General features: G+C 26.7%; 1 protein-coding gene across 50 annotated transcripts in view; it reads right to left on the bottom strand.

Annotated features, from left to right (window-relative positions):
* The window catches only part of LOC132920136 (cell adhesion molecule Dscam2), a 61554-nt gene that overhangs the window by 19187 nt on the left and 18273 nt on the right, over positions 1-24094 (bottom strand). For 6 of the 50 annotated variants that reach the window (XM_060982272.1, XM_060982254.1, XM_060982273.1 and 3 more), the window contains exons 5-11: positions 20540-20689; positions 13084-13213; positions 11162-11343; positions 10798-11055; positions 10587-10731; positions 10270-10532; positions 10020-10181 (exon numbers count right to left, since the gene is read on the bottom strand). In XM_060982272.1, the coding sequence (XP_060838255.1) occupies positions 10020-10181; positions 10270-10532; positions 10587-10731; positions 10798-11055; positions 11162-11343; positions 13084-13213; positions 20540-20689 (1290 nt within the window). Of the gene's footprint in view, positions 1-370; positions 656-1126; positions 1415-1777; positions 2066-2909; positions 3198-3396; positions 3685-3977; positions 4266-5195; positions 5484-5779; positions 6068-6458; positions 6744-7829; positions 8127-8307; positions 8602-8777; positions 9072-10019; positions 10182-10269; positions 10533-10586; positions 10732-10797; positions 11056-11161; positions 11344-13083; positions 13214-13398; positions 13523-14645; positions 14770-17037; positions 17162-17344; positions 17469-17859; positions 17984-18143; positions 18268-18595; positions 18714-20539; positions 20690-21843; positions 22012-23538; positions 23704-24094 lie in introns of all 50 variants that reach the window. The other 44 variants (XM_060982295.1, XM_060982266.1, XM_060982297.1 and 41 more) reach the window with 32 other exon arrangements.

The following is a 24094-nucleotide window of genomic DNA, read 5'->3' as shown; positions in this document are numbered from 1 at the left end:
GTGAACAATATTAAACAATTAAGTAAGTAGATGGCTTTCAATAAAAGATAGTTTTTCGAAATTAACGTTTCGTAATCGTCAATAAATTTTGGAAATAAAATCTGAAACTACTGATACACATCATAGTTATACATTCGGTATTTGTATTATAGCCTATAGGTTTATCGACCAAAATAAATGGAGCGATAAAAAGGAATAATTTATATTAAATGGTTATGGGAAAAACTATAAACAATACGTGCTAATTATATGTTATGAATATAAGTTAGACGACAAATAAACTATCAGACGTTAAATATTAAGGGCAACACCATTACAGAGCAACACTATAAATCACAAGCAAAACTTTTGTTAAAATTAAAATGTGTACCATCGACGTTTATGAACGTTGAATAGTTATAAGATCCGATTTGATTAGAAGCTATACAGGTATATTTTCCCGTGTGTGCAGCAGACAATGTACTGATGGTAAGTACGCTAGAACTTGAACCGAGCTTGGTTGTTGTCACGCTCAATTCTGATGAGAGTTCGTCGTCGTTGAATAACCAGTTGAGCTCTAGAGGCTTATCTCCCTTCGAAACGTGACAGTTTAACTGTATACTATCGCCAGACCTTACTTTCTCGTCAACAGAAAACGGGACGATATGTGGTAGGACTGCACCATAAAATAAAAATTTATAAATGTTAAAAAAACAACTGTGAAAAATGAAACTACTGAATCAAATAATAAAGTTGGTCAAATGTAAAATTTTCACCAATAAGAGTATATTATGATTTTTATGAAAATAAAATCCAAAAACAGAGTATTCCAACGGCCGCAACGTCTTCGTTTTCGCACAATCGATAGATACAGAATATCGAAATAAAAATATATTAAATGAATTAGAAGAGTACCTTTTAAGCAAAATCTGTTATTACAAGTGTTTTAGTGTCAACAATTTTAAACGTATAAAACGATAAAACGTTAATACAACAAGGATAAGATCGCGTGTATTTGTTAAATGGGATAAATTATAGGAAAAAACTCACCACCTGTTGTAAGCGTTGTGCTGAGAACAATAAAATATTATTGTTTATAATGTATAATGGGACATGCGATGAATACAAAAATTATTCGTTATTATACCGTTGACCATCAGTTGAGATGTAAACGAGTCGAACCCAACCGAGTTTTTAGCAACACAAGTGTAATTTCCCCGATTTGAGCCACTGACTGAAGGGATCGATAAAAAATTTGTTGTGTCACCAAACATTTGTGTGGTGACACCCATGTGAGAAGACAGTTCTTCGCCATAAAAACTCCAAGTTATAGACATGGGTTTATCACCTTTGGCCACCGAACAAGACAGTTGGACAGACTCGCCGGCATTGACGGGTCCATCTCCGAAGGAAAACGGCAATATTTTGGGTAATACTAAAAATAATTACCAACAACGTCCAAATACTCATTCATGTATAAATATATAATTTAAGTTGGGTAGTGTGGTAGTAGGGGAAATACTAAAAACTAAAAAAAATTTAATATTTTACAATATGTATTTAAATCACTTAATGATAGTACCTATGCCAATATTGATATATAAACTAAAATACCCAATAGAATAATCGAAACGGTTTAAACGATTATAATAAGTACCTCTAATTATTGTTATTTAGGAGGAATATTAAGCTGCAGTGCTTTTGTTAGTGTTTCCATGATAAACTAGATGATTATTTTTTTAACGCGTTGACCATGCTGCTAATACGATCGTTTTTTCCGTTTTTTTTTGCTAAATACCGTAGACCACGAGTTGTGAAGTATATGTGTCGAGTCCGGCATTGTTCTTAGCGATGCAAGTATAGTTTCCTTGATTTGAAGGACCGGCCGAAGGAATAGACAAAAAATTAGTTGTATCTCCCAACATTTGTGTGGTCACACCCATATCGGACGATAACGCTTCACCATAAAAACTCCAAGTTATTGACATTGGACGATCGCCCTTTGATACCGAACACACGACTTGAATTGATTCACCAGAATTTACCGGCCCATCTCCAAATGAAAATGGTACAATCTTTGGTAATACTGAAATAGGTAGTTCTTAGTAATATGTAAATTGAAATGTTTGACGTGTGCTACTACCCGAATAAATTTTATTTTAAACAGTTTTAAAGGATTTTTCAATCATGATTCCACAGTATTATAATAGGAAATACATAGATAAGTAGATAAATAAATAAGAAATCGTAAATACAAATTTAAAAACCAAATGGTGATCTAAAAAGTAAAAACATAGGTATGCATATACAACTATTGTAAAACTAAGAGTTACTCCAAGTTGGATAGTAAAATCACTACCATTTACTAAGAGCTGAGAAGTAAAAGAATCATTTCCAGCTGAATTTTTTGCTAAACAAGTGTAATTCCCGCGGTTAGAAGGGACCACTGATGGTATAATCAAAACATTCATTGAATCTCCAACAGGCATAGTACTAACACCCATGTTTGATGATAGTTCTTCGCCGTAAAAATTCCAAGTAATACGTAAAGGTTTATCACCCTCCATAACAGTACATCCGACTTGTACAGGATTTCCAGCGTTGCTAGGTGAATCACCAAACGAGAATGGTAATATTTTAGGACGTACTGTAAGAATCAATACATAATATTGACAAATGGCTGATTTATATAATTTCTATAAAATTCTAAATTTTATCATTTTTGAAATAAAATATTATTTTGAGGAAATTATGTATTTATATTTTATGTGTAATACAATGAAATATTTTATTATGATGACAGAATGGTTATATTCCTAAAATAAATTTATACGTTTAATTTAAAACGCTATTAGGACAGGTGTAGGATAAAAAGTGCTGCACTAAATACACATAAAAAAAATAATTAAAATCCAAGTAATATTGGATACCGTTAACTAAAAGTTGAGCTGTAAATGAATCAAACCCAGCTGAATTTTGTGCAACACAAGTGTAGTTTCCCCTGTTTGAGGGAGCAACTGATGAAATAAACAAAGCGTTCATTGATTCTCCAACTTGCATAGTACTAACGCCCATGTCTGATGACAAGTCTTCACCATAGAAATTCCAACTAATACGTAACGGTTTATCACCTTCTGAGACTGTACATGCAACTTGAACAGTATTTCCAGCATTGCTAGGAGTATCGCCAAAAGAAAATGGTAATATTTTTGGACGCACTATATAGGAAGTAAAAATATGTGTGCATTTTTTTTTAACAATACAAATCTAATAAATTTACAGTATTATTAAGTTTTGTTGTTTTATTTAGTACATAAGTATACTATTTAAACGATAAAAGGATTAAATAGGATTCAGAGTTATAGCACTACAAACGATAGTTGCGTGTGTAATCAAGAGTATAGGTATAATATATACCATTAACCAAAAGTTGAGCCGTATATGAATCATATCCAGTAGGATTTTTTGCAACACAAGTATAATTTCCTCGATTCGAAGGAGCAACAGATGGAATAAACAAAACATTCATTGAATCTCCAACAGCCATGGTGCTAACGCCCATGTTCGACGATAATTCCTCACCATAAAAATTCCAAGTTATACGCAACGGTTGGTCACCTTTTGCAACCGTGCATCCAACTTGAACTTTATCACCGGCATTACTGGGATTATCTCCGAACGAAAATGGCAAGATTTGTGGTGGAACTGCAAACGCACGTGTTAGCTTATTCTAATTATAACTTATAGATAAGATATCTATATTAATGATGAATAATGATCAATAAAAACAATTTATATTTATTTCTATCACCAAGCAATAAGTTTATTAATAATTTTTAATATTTAGATGATAACCCTAATACACATTTTTAATGTATTAACGAATAAATAAATTAGTTAGAAACTTTTTATTAAGTTACTTCGAGGAAAGACAACTACTGGAAAAGGAATGTTGCGTCATAAATAATAAGCACACTAATTTTATTTAAAACTGCTACCATTAACTAGCAGTTGAGCTGTAAACGAATCATATCCAGCTGAATTTTTAGCTACACAGGTATAGTTTCCTCGATTTGCTGTCCCGACAGAAGGTATAGATAAGACATTCATCGAATCACTTACAGGAGTTGTAGTGATACCCATATTAGATGATAACTCTTCCCCATAAAAATTCCAACTAATACGTAAAGGTTTATCGCCTTTAACAACAGTGCAGACGACTTGCACCGAATCACCAGCATTGCTTGGTATTTCACCAAAAGAAAATGGTAAGATTTTCGGACATACTGTAAATAGTACAAGATAATGATTTCTAGATATTATATATTTATAAATTACACCAATCAACTAAGTAAATATTAAAAAAAACTAATTTAGGTACTTCTGAATGATTTCCTACCAACAGTTTTATTAGGAATATTTTTTCAACCTGTTTATATACAAATTGTTAATTGACAATTGTATTTGAATATAAGTACTTATTTTTAGTTGATTAATTTAAACTTATAGTTTGATAGTTAAAAGATAACACACATTCGACAAATAATATCACTTGTATTTTAAATAACTAAGTTAGAATATTAAAAATATTTAAGTTTAAGTAAGTTTTAAAGAACAATAAATTATAGCCATAAATAATACTACAGTGTCTGGTAGCTAGTATAGTACAATAATTTATAAATAAATTTAAAGTAATTAAGATAATGTACCTACTAACAACTAATCGTTATTTGGAAAAAAAACTTGAATATCTACTAAATAAGTATTTGACAAGACTGCTCGTCAACAATATTTTGATCATCGGCAATTGTTAAATACCGAATGATTAATAGTAATTGTAGTACACTTGTGTGACAAATACATCTTTATGTATCGATAATTTTCTTTCTATTATATTATTCAATTATACATTATTTTACCACCTCTGTCACATAAAATGACTCCACAATTATAAATTTTGTCAGGTTTACATGATACACAATAAAATATTCTGTACTGCAAAAGACTAAGAAGTTAAATATTTTTTTTTTTTTTAGTTTTGTGAAATTTTTATGTAATTTAGTATCTATTTTTTTCATATAAAGGATGAGAAGGAAAATAGTGTAATCATTATTCATTGAAAACAAACTACTAAAACTATAATATATGCCACCATTAAGGTATATAATCATACGATAAGCAACAGTTTCATGAAAACCTAATAATATTGTAGGTACCATTAACTTCTAAATATGCAGAATAATAATCCATTCCTACGGCATTTTGAGCTACACATGTATAATTTCCACCATTAGGAAGACCAGCAGAAGGAATGGATAAAATATTTGATCTATCACCCATAGAACTAGTATACACTCCAGTCTGAGATGACGTTAGTTCTGTGGTGTGAAAATACCATGATATTCTTAAAGGTTTATCGCCTTTTGTCACAAGACATGTTATTTGTACTGGTTCACCGGCAAAAACTGCTGACTCAAATTCAAATGGTCTTATTCGAGGCGGAACTGGAAATCATGAAAATCAACTTCAACTTAAAGTTTTATGTTTTTAATAGGTAATTAATTTTTATTATAAACTTACATGGCTATATTATTTACAAGCATTATTTATCTTGTTTATGATTATTTTTCATTATTTATTTTATTGATGATAGGATCATGAGGAATATACTCGAACAGAACAGAAATTATGGAGAAATAAAGAATTTATATGAATATTGCGTTAAGCATAAATAATATACATAAATTATTTAATGTTTATAGAAATACAAATAATTGCTTCACAATATTTTATATTGTACCATTTACTTCCAAATATGCAGAATAAGAATCCATTCCAACGGCATTTTGAGCTACACAAGTATAATTTCCACGATTGGCGATACCAGCCGAGGAAATTGATAAACTATTAGCTCGATCACCCAGATTACTGGTTACTATACCAGTCTGAGGAATTGTTAATTCTTTGCTTTGCAAGTACCATGATATCCTTAAAGGCTTATCACCTTTCGTCACTAGACAAGTCAACTGAATTGGTTCACCAGCATAGACAGCCGATTCAAACTCAAATGGCCTGATACGTGGAGGTACTAGAAATTTAATGTTTGTTTTATAATTTTAAATCGTACATTTCACATCCAAATAGTTGATAATAATTAAAATAGTCTCGAAAATAGTCTCTGAATTAGATAATGTTTCGCAAAAATATTCTCTTTCGAGATAATATTAATTAAAAATAAAAAGTATCATATAAATGATAATATTAACACAGAATAAATTTATTCTGTGATATTAATGTATATAGGATAAAAGAATGAAGGAAAATGTTACATACTTATCAGTTATCACAAACTAACTACTAAAATTCAAACACCTTAATTGGTTGCATCGAAATCGTTTTTGTAGTTCCAGATAAACAATTAAAAAAGCTCTTAAATTGTTACAAATATTTTGGATAAAAAGTCATATCCAAGTTTGTACCATTTACTTCCAAATATGCGGAATAAGAATCCATTCCAACAGCATTTTGAGCTACACAAGTATAATTTCCAGCGTTGGAAAGACCCGTAGAAGCAATGGATAAACTACTCGCTCTATCTCCCATTGTACTAGTTGTAATGCCAGTTTGAGATGTCAATTCTTTACTGTGTAAATACCATGATATCCGTAATGGCTTATCGCCTTTAGTGACAAAACATGTTAGTTGCACCGGTTCACCAGCAAATACTGCTGATTCAAACTCAAATGGTCTGATACGTGGAAGTACTGAAAATATTTTATACTTCAGGAAGTTTAAAATTGAGATACTTAACACTAAATTTGATATAAATATTGCAGCCTAAAATAATTTTCAGAAATCACAAAGTATTGAAGAAAAGTCTGCGAACAATATTTATACATTAGATACTTACTAAAGACGTTAGATGTGATACTATTTAAAATATTTGAGAACAGAAATAACATTGGTCGGTTAAAAATAAGAATTGTGTTGGTAAAATGGCAATAAATAATATTTATCAAATATTTAATTGTTCTTTAAATGATTGAATAGGTTATCTATTTATATATAATCTATACAATTACCTTATTAAATATTATTAATATATTCAATAATATTATGTAAACAATTCAGTATGATTTTAAAAACCATAATTAATGAATAGGGTTTCAAAATCCAATCTAAAGAAAGGTATACAGCTGGTATAGCTGCAACAGTAGGTGAAAATTAAATAAAAGTACCTACAAATTGTAATAATTCTAAAATATATAGTAACTCAAACATGTTGTTGGTTAAAAATCAGTGCTTTAATCGGTTATTGTCACTATGTGTTGAATTATCAAGGATCACTAAGTGGATTGTTAAAACATATTAATTAATTATACTTATCAAAATGTTCAAAGCTTTACCTATATTATGTCTAATATCAACGTATATTGCTAGTTAAATTATATATTTATACAATTTATTATTATAAATATTTAAAAAAAATGTTGATTGTTTGATATTTGCTATGTCATTAGTAATAACTAATAACAATTCAAAATTACATTTTTTATAAAAAGAATACTTTTATAAATATAATACTCTTTGAAAATTTAAAAAAATCTATTAAAATAATACTTAGGTGTGTTAGTAAAAATATTATTGGTTTAATTAAATAGGTATTTCATTATAAAAAAATATAAATATCTATTAAATAAAATTTGAAACAGGATTATTATGTTGAACAAATATAATAATAGGATGGAATAGATTTCGATACCTAACAAGGCTATAATAATCTGGACATGCAGAAGTGCTGAAAGCTTAATAATAATACTATTGTGCGAGTCTGAACTGATAATCTTTACCGTTGACCTTTAATTCTGCTGTGTGTTCGATAACACCAGCTCGATTTGTTGCTATGCATGTATAAGAACCTCTATGATATTCAGTAACAGACGGTATTTCTAACATGACAATTTTTTTCCCTATGCGATTAAGCAATATAGGCTCAGGCAATGATCCCACTGTTCCGCCATCAGCACTTTGAAATGTCCAAGAGATGTTAATAGGCATATCACCTCGTGCTACATGACATGTTAACTGAGCGTTATCGCCAACACTTAACTCGCCATCAACAGAAAAAGGCATTATTGAAGGGGGTACTAAAAATTGAAAGAAAAGCTATCATGAATAAATCAAAAGTACTTTTTAGTGTTAAGTATTATAGTATAATTGTAGTTAAAAATGCATGAAATTGGGAACTAGAAAAACAAAAAGCATAATGTGCTAGTGCTAATGTTGCGTTGTTACAGTTGAATATTCAAAATATGCGCCTCTGTATACCATTAACCATCAAAAATGCAGTTTGATTGACGATTCCTGCTCTATTTGTCGCTATACATGAGTAGCTTCCTCGATGATATTCTGTTACTGTAGGTATCTCTAACATAGTTATTTTTTTTCCAATTCTATTTTCAATTATTGGTTGTGGCATAGGTTGTATACGACCATCAGGGCCTTGAAACACCCATGTTATTTCTAATGGTGTGTCACCCTTTATTACATGACAAGTGAGCTGAGCAGTTTCACCAACATTCGATTCACCCTCGAATGAAAATGGTTTCATTAATGGTGGTACTAATAACAAATACATTGTTTTTAATACCGTAGGAAAATAATATAAAGAGGAATTATGTATTTATCATTTTAATCTAAAAAATTAACATTTAGCGCCACATTGCCAACAGTTAAGAGTAAGTAAGTACAGCAGACATGCTACATTATTTTTTTATTTTTCCTCCTTAATTGTTTACCATTCACAGACAAAACAGCAAATTGTGAAACTCGATCTGCACGATTATTTGCAGTACACACATATGTACCACGATGAAACTGTGTTACCACAGGTATCTCAAGTACAGCTATTTTTTTTCCTATCCTATTTATAGTAGTAAGTTCAGGAAGTGGAACTGAACGATTTTTGTCATCCAAAAAAGTCCAAAATAATTCGAGAGGCATATCACCTTTGCTCACATGACAAGTTAACTGTGCATTATCACCAGCATTGGTTTCTCCGTCAAATGAAAATGGTAATATTACAGGAGGAACTAAAAATTATATTGTATATTATGTTTGTTATACCATCAAAATTATGACAAACATTTTAACTTAATGGATTAAATTCAACACACCAATAAAATTCACTTACCTGGAGATACAACAAATAAATGAATAGTAATTAGTATAGAGACTTAAATAATTAAATTATTAATGAATAAAAAATATTATAATTATATAATCTTAACTTAATAATATAGACATATTGATATTTAATAACCTACAAAAATTCTACTAGTTCCTAATTAAAATATATTAATAAAATATACACAATAATAATTATTGAGTAATATATAATATGAATTATATATGTCAATATGAATTTTTTTTCAATCCTGTTGCATATTATTAACCAGTAAATCAATAATCCAAATCTATAGTATTTATTTGATTTTAAATATTTTGTAGTTTTAACTGAGTATTACTTCTATTTTAAATTAACTATGACTCATTAATTATTACTAATGAATCATATATTTTTAATGAAAGCTAAAAACTAACTTCCATACATTTTCATACTCTATAAATTATTTTATAGGTTTAAAATAATTATTATAATTTTCTGAAATAGTTATACTTTATAATCTATTCTTCATATTTAAATTGTTATTTTGCCATTAAGATTTGTAGTTTTGTTATAGAATTTTGTTTTCATTTTGTAATAGGTAATGTTTTTCTTTTAAGTTATACATTTATAATGAATGAAAAAAAGAAAGTCATGACTTTAATTTGGTAACAATAAAATTATAAAAATGAGTTTTTTTATTTTTAGTAATTTGTTGAGATTAATAAATGTACACAATAAGTATAAAATATCAATCTAAAATTTAATTTAAAATGCATTAAATAAAAAAATTGTTTTAACAAAAATAATAATTTTTTTTTGATAGATATGAAGAATAGTTATGTATAAAATATGCAATAAAACATTAACATACCCATCACTTGTACTTCTAGATTTCCTTTAGCAGTATGCCCTTGAGCATTTCGAGCAACACATGTATAAGTAGCTTGATCTGAAGACCTTTCAACATTTTCAATAATTAAAGTACCATTAGGAAATACTTTTTGCTTGCGGTTGATAGGAAGTTGTCGATTGTCTAATAAATAATTAAATAGTAATTAGATAATATAATTAAATTAACATAATAAGTTGAATACTGATGAATAAAATGTGTAAATGTCTACCTCTTTCCCATGTGATTGATTCTAATGGGTATCCAGCAACTGGGCATGTAACAAAGAGATTTTCTCCTGACACTATATTTTTCTTATCCATGGGTCTAATAAAAGGAAGACCGTAAACATTGAGATGTGCAGTGTGTTCAGCAGTACCAACTTTAGATACGGCTACACATCTATAGTGACCACCATCATTAGTGTGGACTGAAGAGATATTAAGATATGAAACTACTTCTCCTGTCATTGTAATAAGTTGTCCAATACGAAGTCTAAACATATTAATTAAATAAAATATAAATTATTCGAATTTTCATTATACAGACCTTTCTGTGCTGCTAAGGCGTTTGGAATCTAATTCCCAGTTAATTTCAGGAGTAGGATTTCCTGATGCAATACATTTTAAATGCAAAGAGACTCCTGGTTGCATGGTGTTATCATTGAAATATTCTTTAATATGAGGTGGCTCAACTGTTAAAACATTAAAATTAAATTATATTAATATGAAAAAAATATATATATTGAAAGATTACATACATCTTCCTCCTAATTTAAGTTCAGCACTTCCTTGAGCACTCTCCTGCTCATTCCTCACAAAACATTGATACATTCCTTTATCTTCCTTGCGTACGGAATCAATTCTTAATACTCTACCATCGTGAGAACTCAACCGTTTACCATCCTTCAACCAAGAAATGGTTTTTACTGGATTTCCTTCATAATTGCAAGTCAAAGTAGCAGGTCTTCCAAAATCCACTGTTTGAATGGTAGGTTCAACAATTGCATTTAATGGAGCTGCAATATTCAAATCATATAATATAATATGGTAATTAATGAAAATAATATATTTTCTAAAATTTAATTAGAAAAAAATGAATATAATATACAATTTAAATTTTACCTGTAACTGTCAGTACGGTTTCCACACTTTCACCACCAACAGAGTTATTTACAACACACAAATATTTGCCAGAATCGTCTACTTTAGCTTCACGTATTATCAATGTTCCAGAAACTTGTTTGATTCTATCATCCAATGTTACTGCTTGTTTTTTGTTGGATCCTTCAATAAACTTGTACCACCTGTCCACAAATACAGGTGTTATTGAATAACTATCTTTTTTTGCATAATATATTTTAGAAATGTGACTTTTTAAAAAAATTGAATAATAACTGATTAATATTTTATAAAATTATGTTTTATGCTTTAAGTTTTGAAATATCTAAAATATTAATAACATAATATTTTAAAGTCACATTTCTTTTTTATTTAAATAAAAAAAGGCAGTTTATAAAGTATTTATTTGAAAGGGATTTTATAAATATATTAATAATAATTATTATATTCTTAGATATTTAGAATTAGGATGATTAAAAACTATCCTAAAAAGTTTTTAAAATAAATATTCGTTTTTTGATACCTATGTAATATGTTTCAATTTAGCAAAAAAAATAAAAGTAACAAATACCATTTATTAATTTATTTCAGAAAATATACAACCAAGTTTAAAAATGTAATAACTTATTTAAGTTAAAATTTAGAATTGTGTGATCATTACAGATAAAAAATATAAAATAATAAACACGATATAAATATTAATTTTAAATGTATAGAAAAATTAACCAATAATAAGCATATTATCTAATTTTATTTCAAATAAATGTAAAAATATATTTTTTTATATTATTAAAATGTAATAACTAATAATCACACAAAGCATTAAATTAAACAAATATAATAACATACATTTTTTGATATAGCTACATACTGTAAAGTTTCTGTTTATACTTTCTATCTATATTTTAAATTAATTTCCGTTTGTTAAATGGAAGAATTGAATTTTAACAAACATACAATTTGGACTTAAAGAACGAGTAGACTTTTAAGTGGGATAGAGGTGTAGAATTAGATCCAACATTAACATATTTGAAGTAAATTATTTGACTATGAATTTCTGTATGTAACTTTAATAGGATAACATTTAATATATCACAAAGAAATTTGAATAAAAATTTGAGATAAAACATGTTTGAATATAACTTACTCATATTTGGGGATGGGAAAACCTTGACCAGGACATAAGAGTACAGCTTGTCCATTAGCAATAAAATGATTGCCCTCAAAACGTTCTTTAGAAACTTTACCGGCAATATTTGAACGTGGTTCTGTAATTTTGTGTTCGTTTTGTTTTTTTTTTTGAATATTTTAATTATAAAACAACAAGACAGAGAACCCCGTTTAAATATTTATGAACACATTAAAACACGCAAATTTTTGAAGAATTTTTATACAATGTGTATTCCTCTCTCAATAGTCCAAATTTTCAACCATTATAAAGGTACCATTTGAAAAATTATACATAACATACCAATACATGGGAATGGGAAAACCAATCACATTGCAAACAATAAGAACATTTTTTTTTAAAAGCAGATGCTATTAATTTTCCTCCATCATATTTTTCACCGGGAGCTTTTGGAGATTAATTTCCTGTAGGCTCTGTAAATTGATTTGAACTAAGTGATTGCTATAGAGTAGATATGCCAGAAAGAAATATATTAAAGATTATAGAAACCCAAATGTCAGATAAATGTTATTTTTATTTGTTTTTAGTTTTATAAATAACATAATTTAACTTTAAATTAATACATAAATACATTTTTTTTTTATTATTATTGTAGGGTCCTAATTAGGTACATAATATATTAATTGCAGATAACATAATGTAAAATGTGGGATTTAAATGTAATAACGCAGTGAATGGAATTTCACTTAAACTGATTGGTTATAACACACAAAAATATTATACTCAATTTACATACCGAAAATAGGGGACAGGGAATCCCTGAGCTGAACAAACCATTGATACATGAGATTCGATCATAAATGGTTTTCCAATTAAAATGGCAAGTTCTTCTTTTTTAATTTTTGGTGAAATACTTGTTTGGGGATCTAAGAACATGTATGGATATGATAATATAAAGAAACTATCTAATGGAATAAATAATAATTGTCATCAATAAAGTTCCTGTCTTAATGAAGCCCGAAATATAATTAATATATTATTATATATTGATTTTTTAAGTTATATTAAGTTAGTATATAGTTAATGGTATATTTTAGTGCCATAAATCTACCTGAAAACAGGTACTGGATAACCTTGAGTCTCACATAATAACACAATATTTTGTCCAAAAACCCCGTCAACATGGTCAAACTTTGATTTTGTTGGTACTTTAGGAATCACTGTTCCTATTGGATCTGTTTAACAAAACCATTTAATTGGTTTAATGTTTTTATTTTATTTTTAATACACTAAAACTGATGGTACTCATTTAAATAATTAAGTTTCTACCTAAAAATATTGTAATTATAAGGAAAAATAATATTGAAAAATGTATACTATATGAGTAAAATCAAAAATTATAAGTCAAAAAAATGTTAGAGATCATAAGCTTGAATAATAGTATATTTTTTAAGTACATTATTTCTTGAGATTTATTTACATATAATTATTATATCTTTTCATATTAAGACCCAAAACTATTTTACAAAGTTAGTCATAAATGTATTACAATAATCAACAAGTAATGTTAAAAGTTATTAAATTATCATTAAATATTTTTTATGTTAACAGTACTATAACATAGGTATTAAACTAAGTTTCACTCAGAATAAGTTTATTATTTTTTTTTTTAAAACTTAATTTATTAATGCATTCAAATTCATAATAATTTTTATAATTATTGTATATCAAAGTGATACCTGACGAGATGAGTGCCAAAAACTCGATCTCTAGACTCATATTGTGGAAAGATTTTTTTAATTCTTCTTATTACTAATCTATTAATTTATTTATTTTTATAAACTATTATAATTTAATTAATTATTATTTTTATTTTTTTCATGAGCAGTAAAAAATTAAAACAAAAGAAAAATGTAAAAATCAATGAATATAATTATGTATGTATATATTATTACTAAGAAAATTGATAATTTTGTCATTATATTCTAGATTTTAGTATTAAAAATTTTAAAATATCTGTGCCATACTCCTAATCAATAAAATAATTAAATGGTATACCTACATTATATTGGAAACATGAAACTGTAAAATAATAAATATTCAATGAGTGTATGTATATAATTTTTTAGAAAAAGATGTAAACAATAAAATACAATTATACTGAATCTCAATTAATCAATTAATCGTGGACTGTCTATCAATGTATTAATTAAAAATTTCAATTTTATTCAATATATATATTTCTTTTCCTTTTTTTTTTATATTACATATTTTCAATTAAATTTTAATGCGGGTAGTGTTATTACATAAACAAATAATTTATTCAGAATAATGAAAACAGATTTGAGTAATATTTACCGAAAATTAGGAACTGGGAAACCTTGAGCTTGACATTGTAGACCAATATTAACATTTAGTGATCGAATGTATGCTGTAATTTTTGTATCAGTTGAAAAACTAGGAGATTTCATCCCAATTGGTTCTAAATTATGTTTGTAACAGATAAAACAATAAAAATTTGTTATAATTTTGAACTTTTCAAGAAAATACTTTAAATACAACAATTACATAAACTTCATTCATACTATTATATAATATTGGTCTAAGCCTAGTTAGAATTTTAATTATTATAATATTTTTTTAAAAGAATGCTTTAATCTTTAATAGTTTATATTGGAAAAATTTCGGTCAAGAACTAAGGTTATATAACTAATAAATATTTAATCTATAAATTTTAGTTCAAAAAAAGTAATAACCTTATTTTATATACAACTTTGAATAGGTATATATAAATGTTAGTTTTTAGTAATATATAAACATTTATATTTTCTTGATGAATTAATTTTTATATTATGATTTATAATTAAAATCATTTACTATACCGTATAGTTGCAATTGGGTATGATTGAACTTCACATAAAAGACCTATGTCAGAATATTGTACTCGTTCAAAAGAATGAATTTTATCGTCACTTGCAAATGTGGGTTTTTTAACACCAACAGGTTCTGGAATTGGTTTGATACTCATTTAATGACAATTTTAAACCTAACTAGACAAACCTGTATGTAGGTATAGGGTACGCTTGTAATTGACACCACAACGACACGTCTTCTTTCGCGTATCGAAATGCAAAACGACTTTTTTCATCCAAAGCTAATGATGGAGGTTTGGCACCCAAAGGTTCTGGATTATACAGTATAAAAATTGATTTAAGTTAATCTATTATATTTTAATCTGTTTTAATTTAGCTAATTTATTGATATTATTATATATTTTTGCATTTCATTACATAATATCTGATATAAAACTTAAAATATACCTTTTTATATTTGGTACTTTATAAATGATAACTATTTATAAAAAATATTATATTTATATACTACCGACCTGAAAGACGGTATGGGAAAAGCCTGAGTTTGGCAAAAAAGTGTTATATATTGTCCTAAATGACGTACGATTGTTCTACTTTTATCATCTGGTGCAGTTGGAGCTTTAACACCAACAGTGTCTAAAGAGGAAATATTTTATCAAATTAAAATACATTTTCTAATAGTAATATTATTCCACAATGTTAAATGAGAAAAATTGAAAAATGTTCATATTAACTAAGTATGATAACCCTAAATGTATTTATAATTTTTCCTTACTGAGATAAAGGAACTGGAGAACCTTGTGCTAGACATAGTAGACCAATTTCTTTTTTAATTTGTCTTTCTATCCAACTACGTTTTATATCCGAAGATAGTGAAGGAGCTTTAACACCAACCGGGTCTATAGAAAATTAGGTAAACTTTAAACAAAATCACTATCAAGATTAGGCATATTATTTCCAACCTGAATGCTGGGATAGGATATCCTTGTGCGTCACATAAAAGATTCAAATCAGCAAAAGACTTCATTTTAAATTTATATGTTTCTGATTTGGCAGAAAACGCAGGAGACTTTAAGCCCACAGGCTCTAAAAGGTACAACATCAAAATAAGTTTTTGAAATTATTGTATAATGGTCTCACCTGAATTCTGGGACAGGATATCCCTGAGATTGACACAGTAAAACAATGGCATTCTTACAGCTTTTTTTTAAACGAGTACCTTCAAAATCTGAAGACAGTGTAGGAGATTTTAATCCTATTGGCTCTGAATACAAATTGAAAAAAAAATACTTGAACGTTATTTGTATAAATCAGGTTAAAATCTGAATGTTGGAAACAAGGTTATTTTTATTTAAATCAATTAAGTAATTCATAATAAAACAATCAAAGTTAAAAACAATTTGACACTTAACTGTATACTTGTAAAAAAATGTTAACAATAAATGTTATTCATTAAATTCAAATTAAGGAAATGATTAAATTCTTAGTTTATTAAAAAAAAGAAAAAAATTTAACTAGCTATGTAAAATGTATAATTGATAAATTGTATTAATAACTCAATCTTATTCCTACTTAGTAAATCTCTTAAAAGTTTAAAATTAATTTGTCTTAATAAAAAATAAAATATTAAAAAAAATATATTCTTTTTAGTATAATATACTTCACAGTAGGTAGTTAGTAATTTTTATTTTATAACCCAATACATATTATGATACTAATACACCTACATGTTTAATTCTGGGACACTAAATTTTTCATAAAAATAAAATTGTTTAAATTATTTTGTGTTTTATTATTTAGACTGCTATAATCATTTAATTTTAAGTAGAGGTTAAATTTAAAATTGTAAAATTCACATCTTTTTTTTTAGCTCTCACCTAAAATCGGGTACAGGATATCCTTGTGATTGACACAATAAAACAATTGGACCGTTTACACGTTTTTTTAACCCTGTACTAGAAAAATCTGATGATAATGTAGGTGCTTTATAACCAACAGGTTCTGAAAATGCAGTAAGTATATTTTAACTTTATATCTTGAAAACAATTAATTACTATTTTTTTCAACCCAAATGCCAGTGAAAGATTTACCCATGCGACTTTATAGTTAATTCATTTTAAAAAAAATTCCACATTTTCATTTACATAGGTAGTATATGGAAATATATCGATAACATTCTCTCACCTATGATCGGGAACTGGATATCCTTGTGATTCACACAATAACACAAAATCAGATTTAGATCTACGGTTAAATATAGTACCCTTTGAATCAGATGAAAAAGCAGGTGATTTTATACCAATAGGATCTAAAAATAATTGAATAGATAAAATGTATAATCTATCAAAGAAATACTTGTAAAAATAATTTATTTTTAGCCAAAATGTTAGAATAAGGTAAGTTTGGTAAGTTCACTCTGTTTAAAAACAAATATTATATGACTATATCATAATTATTAAAAAACAGATCTTTATTTTAAATTTTGAGAATCTATCATGTGAGTTATATTAACATTGTGGAATAATCTCACCTGAAACTTGGGGCAGGGTACCCTTGTGCTGAACATAATACTGATAAATCATTATTAGACCGTTTTCTATACCTTGCACTTTCTGCATCAGATGAAAATACTGGTGATTTAAGACCTACTGGTTCTATAAATTATACCAAAAGATTTTATTATAAATACCTAACTATACCTGAATGAAGGGATAGGATAGCCTTGAGCTTCACAGAGTAAACTAATACTATGTGAACTTTTTTTCTTGAATCTGGATATCTCGTCCTCTGACGGAAATGTAGGTGCCTTAAGACTATATGGTTCTGGAAGAGGTACATTTTATTTCTAGATTTTTTTTTTTTTTATTATTATTATTGTTTATTATTTAATAATTTATAGTTTAAATAATAATTGTATTACACTATATTATGATGTGTTTATTCAATAAATTGTACTAAGTCAACATTTTTTTAATTTGGTTACCTGTATTCTGGGATTGGGTACCCCTGTGCCGAGCAAAGCAAAGAAAGATGTTCCAATAAATGTTTAACAAACCAACTGGATTTTGAAGAAGACGGAAATGTAGGAGACTTGAATCCTACAGGTTCTATTTTATCCCAAAATATATAAAGAATAAGTCGATAAAATATTTTACCTGAATGTTGGTACACCATATCCCTGAGCCAAACATAATAAACTAATAGTTTGATCCATTTTTTTTATGTAGGTAACAGATTTAGCTTCCGATGGAAAACTTGGAGCTTTTAAGCCAATAGGTTCTATAATCGAAACCAAGAAATGTCATTATAACAATAATTTTTGAAATTAAACAAATTAGTTTATACGGGGATATTTTGCTAATTGCACTAAAGCTCAAAACTAATGCATTTTATAATTCAAACATTATTAATTATTTCATATTGCAAGATTTATACCTATAAGTGGGAACTGGATAACCTTGCGCTGGACACAACATGTCTACATTTTGAAATAATCTTGATTTGAAAGATTCTGCTATCAGTGGAAATTTAGGTGCTGTCGAACTTACTGGTTCTAATGTTTTTTATATGAAAAATTTAATTTAGTTTTTATAACGCCTTACCCACCTTGAAATTGGTACAGGGTACCCTTGTGAAGGACAAAGCAGAACAAATGAACTATAACGTTGAATTTTAAATCCTTGAATGTTTGTTGTTGACGAGAATTTTGGAGCAATACTAGTAATGGGATCTAAATTAAAATAAAACGTAAAGCTACAAAATATAGAGCACGGTAATGAAAATATTTTTTACAATTATTATAAAAATACATTGAAACTTTGCTTGATAATACTCATAGTTGAAAATTTAAATATGTTTAACTGGTTTTCCTAACTTTTATACCAAAGTCTTTTAATAAGTTTATTCTATTCAAATGCTAGTCCTTACCTGTATGTTGGTACTGGATGACTTTGAGCAGAACAAGTTAACACAAGACTTTGTCCTGATCTGAATTGATAACTCTTACCAGTTTCCAAAGAAGCAAATTTTGGAGATGAACTACCGACGGGGTCTAAGAAGTGATAAAGTATTTTCTAATGTCACAATAACAGAAAAATGAAATAACTTTATTTGAATCAATATTTTATTTGATTTAATACTTTACACAGTTGACTTGTGCTTTAATGTGTCGCAGGGGTACCCTATCCCAACATTCAGGCTTCATTTTCAAACACACATTTTTTAGTAAACAAGTTTCTTAAAATTTACATAGAATAAAATAGAACAAAATACATCAAATTTCTTCTTACACAGAAAAAACATTATTATGTTAAATAAATAAATTGTAATATAATTATTATTTAATTACCTACTTAAAGATAACCAGTAAAACTAAAAAATATGTGTTTGAGTACATTATTAATTTAAAAATATTAAATTAAAAAAGTAATTTTTTGATTAGATCAATGATGCATTTAATATTAAAAATGATAAAATATTTTTGATTTTAATAAAAATATCAGATTTATTAATATCATTAAAATAAATGCAACAATGATCTTATTATAAATTATTTATTGTACCAAATAGCTAAATTAAAATTCTTAAAAAACCAATAAATACTTTATAAAAGCTGTAATATTATAAATTAGTTTATTATTTAATTAATTAAAAATTAAAAATTCTATTTGTTATTATTACCTTTAACTCGCAAAATCAAGAAAGAATAATAATTTAGCTATTGGCATTTACACTAAGAAAAATATATTGGTAAGCTATATTAAATAGATCAGTGTTTCTCAACCAGCATGTTGCTAGATAAGTTTAAATATGTCAAAGTATATTAAATGACATAATATGACAGACATTTTTGATACAATATACAAAAATTAATAGTTATTTGATGTAATTTTCAAAATGATTAAAAATGAGCCATCTATTATCAACATTTATAACTTTATATATTATATTTTTTTATTGTTATTCTTAATTTTTATTACTAATTAAAATACAAAAGTTGAGAAACACTGGAATAGATAATAAACAAATATAGAAACACTATAAAAGTTGTGCATAAAACTGTTTTCTAAAGATTGCCAGTAGAAGTCTTTCAATTTGTTCGACAACTTTATGTATAGTACTTATTATAAATCAAGAATAGAAATATTTAACATGAAATTTAAAAAAATAATAAGTTAACATACGTGATTAATTTTAAAAACACTTGAATTTAAGTTTAAATATACTATAAATAATTTATTTTTGCATAGAAAATAAAAATTATAAAATTGTAATCTAAAAAGCTTTTTGATTTAAAATATTTAACTATATACAATGTTTATTACCAATATACTTTTCAGTGAATAAGTAAAAAATAAAATAAAATAATATTTTACTAACCTGTAATAACTAATCTTCCTTTAGTAGCACTAAGTCTTGTTTCTCCAGTTAATCTATGTTTAGTTCGGCATTGGTAAGACTTAGTTCCATCTTCTGGCGTTACATCACGAATATGTAATTCTCCAGAAGGTAAAACCAAATATTTACCATCTTGAAAATTAAAAATTAATTAAAATTAGAATTGAATTGCAGACATTTATTTTGCAAAAGCTTAGTAAAAAATATAAATGAGATTTCAAAAAATTTAAAATATGTATAACATTTTAAGGTAAACAATTTTGAATTGTTATAAACATTTTATTTTTTTAAAGTTAATAATTATTTATGGTAATGAAATCTCACATAATCGATGCCAAATGAAAATATATTTTATTAAGAAAGTGCAACAGTAAAATTTTTCATTATTTAAAAAACGGTAAATAGGTAAATTTAAAAACTTATTTTAAACAAAATTTGAGATTATAATAAAAAAAAAAACTATAAATTGTTTTATTTAAAATCTAACTATGTGATTGTTAAGGAAGCACCATTTAGAGCAGGAAAACTCCATTAGGATACAATCATGTAGTTAGGTCGTTAGGTGAGATGGAAACTTTTTCTAAACAATAGCAGCATTAAATATTTTTCCAATTAAAATAATTTTAAAAAAAAGTAAAATAATATGTTTTAAAAAATGTATGATGTCTTTAAAAAAATATATGAAGCTGATATGGCATAGATAAAGTTCTCATATACCTTAAAGAATTTTCATCTCATGATTGTAAAAACCTGTATGGTTATTTACTTTATGAATTGGTATTTTTAGTGAAATATTCTACATGTGGCACTATCTTAATAGACACACTAATAAAATATGAAGTTCACAAATTTATTATAAATGCATTTTAAGTTAAATATAATTTTGCATCGATTATTCTCATTTAAAAGCAAAAGCAATGAACAACTGAACAATAATTGAATCTTTGTATTATTAATAATCTGTTAATTAACAAGAAAAAAATAAAAATAAATATTATTAAATAATTAAATCATATTGAAATGTAAAATTAGTATATTTATAAGCCCATTAAATATAAAGTTTCAAATTGTTCAGTGTTAACTAACTACGTAACGCATTCATTCATCACATTCATCCAGGATACAGAGGAACATAAAGAAAAATGATAAAAATTGGAAACAAAAAAGGAAAACCGTAACGTACCCTTGTCTTGTTTATTTTAGAAAAAAAATCCGAATCTTTAAAAAAATATTTGAACCTTAAAATAAAACTTTAGAGAATTAAGAATATTTTTCTATTTCAATACCATAAACATGATTTGCATTAATTGAATACTCATCACCATCATCTGAAGTCCAACTAGATACAAACACATAATCGGCAACAAAACTAGGGATGTGACATTTCAATATAGCAGTATTTCCACGAAGAATAGATTCATCCATTACATTAACAGTGTAAAGTTGATTGACCACTAAAAAGAGACAATTCAGAACAAACAGTGAGACAATTTTCGATAAATATAATGAAATTTATTTGACTTAAATGTGTGGTAAAGAAAGTAAATAACAATAATTTGAGAATATAATATTTTTATGAAATTTTCATTGATGAAAATGTAAATTACAAAATACAAATATAGGATGAGAAAATAAGGAAAATTATGTAAATATACATATTTGATTTCATATTATAAGGTCTACAATAGTCAATAATAGAGATTAATACCAAAGTTTTTATCGGGTGATACAAAATATTTGTTTCCAACAGTATCTTCCCAAGAAACTACAGAAACATAATCAGCAACAAATGATGGAACAATACATTTAAAAATTGCAGTATTGCCCTTGATGACAAACATATCATACAAAATGGCTTCATAATACTGATTTACAGCTGAAATCAACCAATTGAATACAATTTCTACATTTAAGTAAACACATAATTGAAATATAGTTATTAGATGTTTCAATGTTTGCATATTAAGATATAATATGTAGTTGATTAAATTTAGACTTAAAGTGATTCAAATTATATGAAACAGACTCAAATTTTCAAATTTTCAAAATATAATTATTAAAAAAAATTTTTTAACATCAAGACATATTATATAAAATATATTAAATTTTTTGGTTAAAATACATATATATTATTAAAAAATTTGAATATAATATATCAAAACCAATAAGTGGATTTTTTGTGGCAATTAGAGAATAGACAGGAAATATCAAACTATATAACACTCAAGCAATATGAAATACTTATACAATTAAACAATCAATTTTCATCATTCATCATAATATCGAAAATAACTACCATGATTTTTATTTGAAGTGAAATAAATTTCACCGTTAGTAGCTTCCCACGAATCAACATAAACATAATCAGACACAAATGAAGGTACAGAACATTTGAAAATAGCTGTATTTTCTCTAATTACAAACATATCATAAACTTGAGCTTCATAATACTGACTCACAACTGAAAAGTATATATTAAAAGTATATATACAAAGTATTTATACATGTTGAACTTATGGTTTTGAGAAAACTGATTCATTGGTTCAGGATAATAAATGGAAAATAATTGTTTTTTTTCTTCAAAAAAATCATATATTCCAAAATATAACAACTAGGTATTAACAACACAAACCCTTATAAAGTTGATTAACATTGAACGATTCTCCGGACTCAGACACCCATTCTATAATTTCGAGAAAATCTCCAACAAAACTAGGTACTATGCATTTTAATATTGCTGTATTTCCTTTGAGTACAAACTCATCATTAACCCGAAGCTGATATGATTGTTCCACAACTAAATGAATATTTAATTAATCGTACTAAACATTTTTTTTGTATTAATCACAGTTATATTTTATAATATAATATATTCTGTATTGACATCGAGATATTAAATTGGATAGGAACAATAATACTAAATTCAAAATCATTCGTATTTCTATCATACATTAAACATCGAGTAATAAAATGTATTGTACCCTGTTTATCTATACTTGTTCCGATATTGTTTCCACTATCATCCACCCATCCTAACACATGAACAAAATCCGCAACAAAACTTGGAACGAGGCATTTCAAAACAACAGAATTTCCTAACAGCACATATTCATCAATGACTCTAGTTTGATAAAGCTGATTTACCACTGGGTATATAAAAAAAAAAAAAAAAAACTTATAAATAGGCTTTTTGATAGAAAAATAATAATAATATAGGTAGATTTGTAGTTTCTTCAGCACACGATTTAAAAAATCTCTAGATAGGATAAAAATAAATACATAGCAGACGTAAATACAAAACAATATATTTAACCAGACTATTTAGTATTATACCATAATAATTATCGTGGTAATACGATTTTCCAGTGGAGTCTATCCAGTGAGTGACCGAAACAAAATCAGCAACGAAACTTGGTATTTCGCATTTCATAATGATGCTATTACCTTTGATGACGTACTCATTATCAGCCTCAACTTCATACGACTGATGAACAACTGACAAAAATATATTATACGTCCATGATTAACACACGTGCA

This window comes from Rhopalosiphum padi, chromosome 2, assembly GCF_020882245.1.
Source record: "Rhopalosiphum padi isolate XX-2018 chromosome 2, ASM2088224v1, whole genome shotgun sequence".
Lineage (NCBI taxonomy): Eukaryota > Metazoa > Arthropoda > Insecta > Hemiptera > Aphididae > Rhopalosiphum > Rhopalosiphum padi.
Note: the sequence above shows the minus strand (reverse complement) of the source record. Positions and strands in the feature narration are given on the sequence as shown.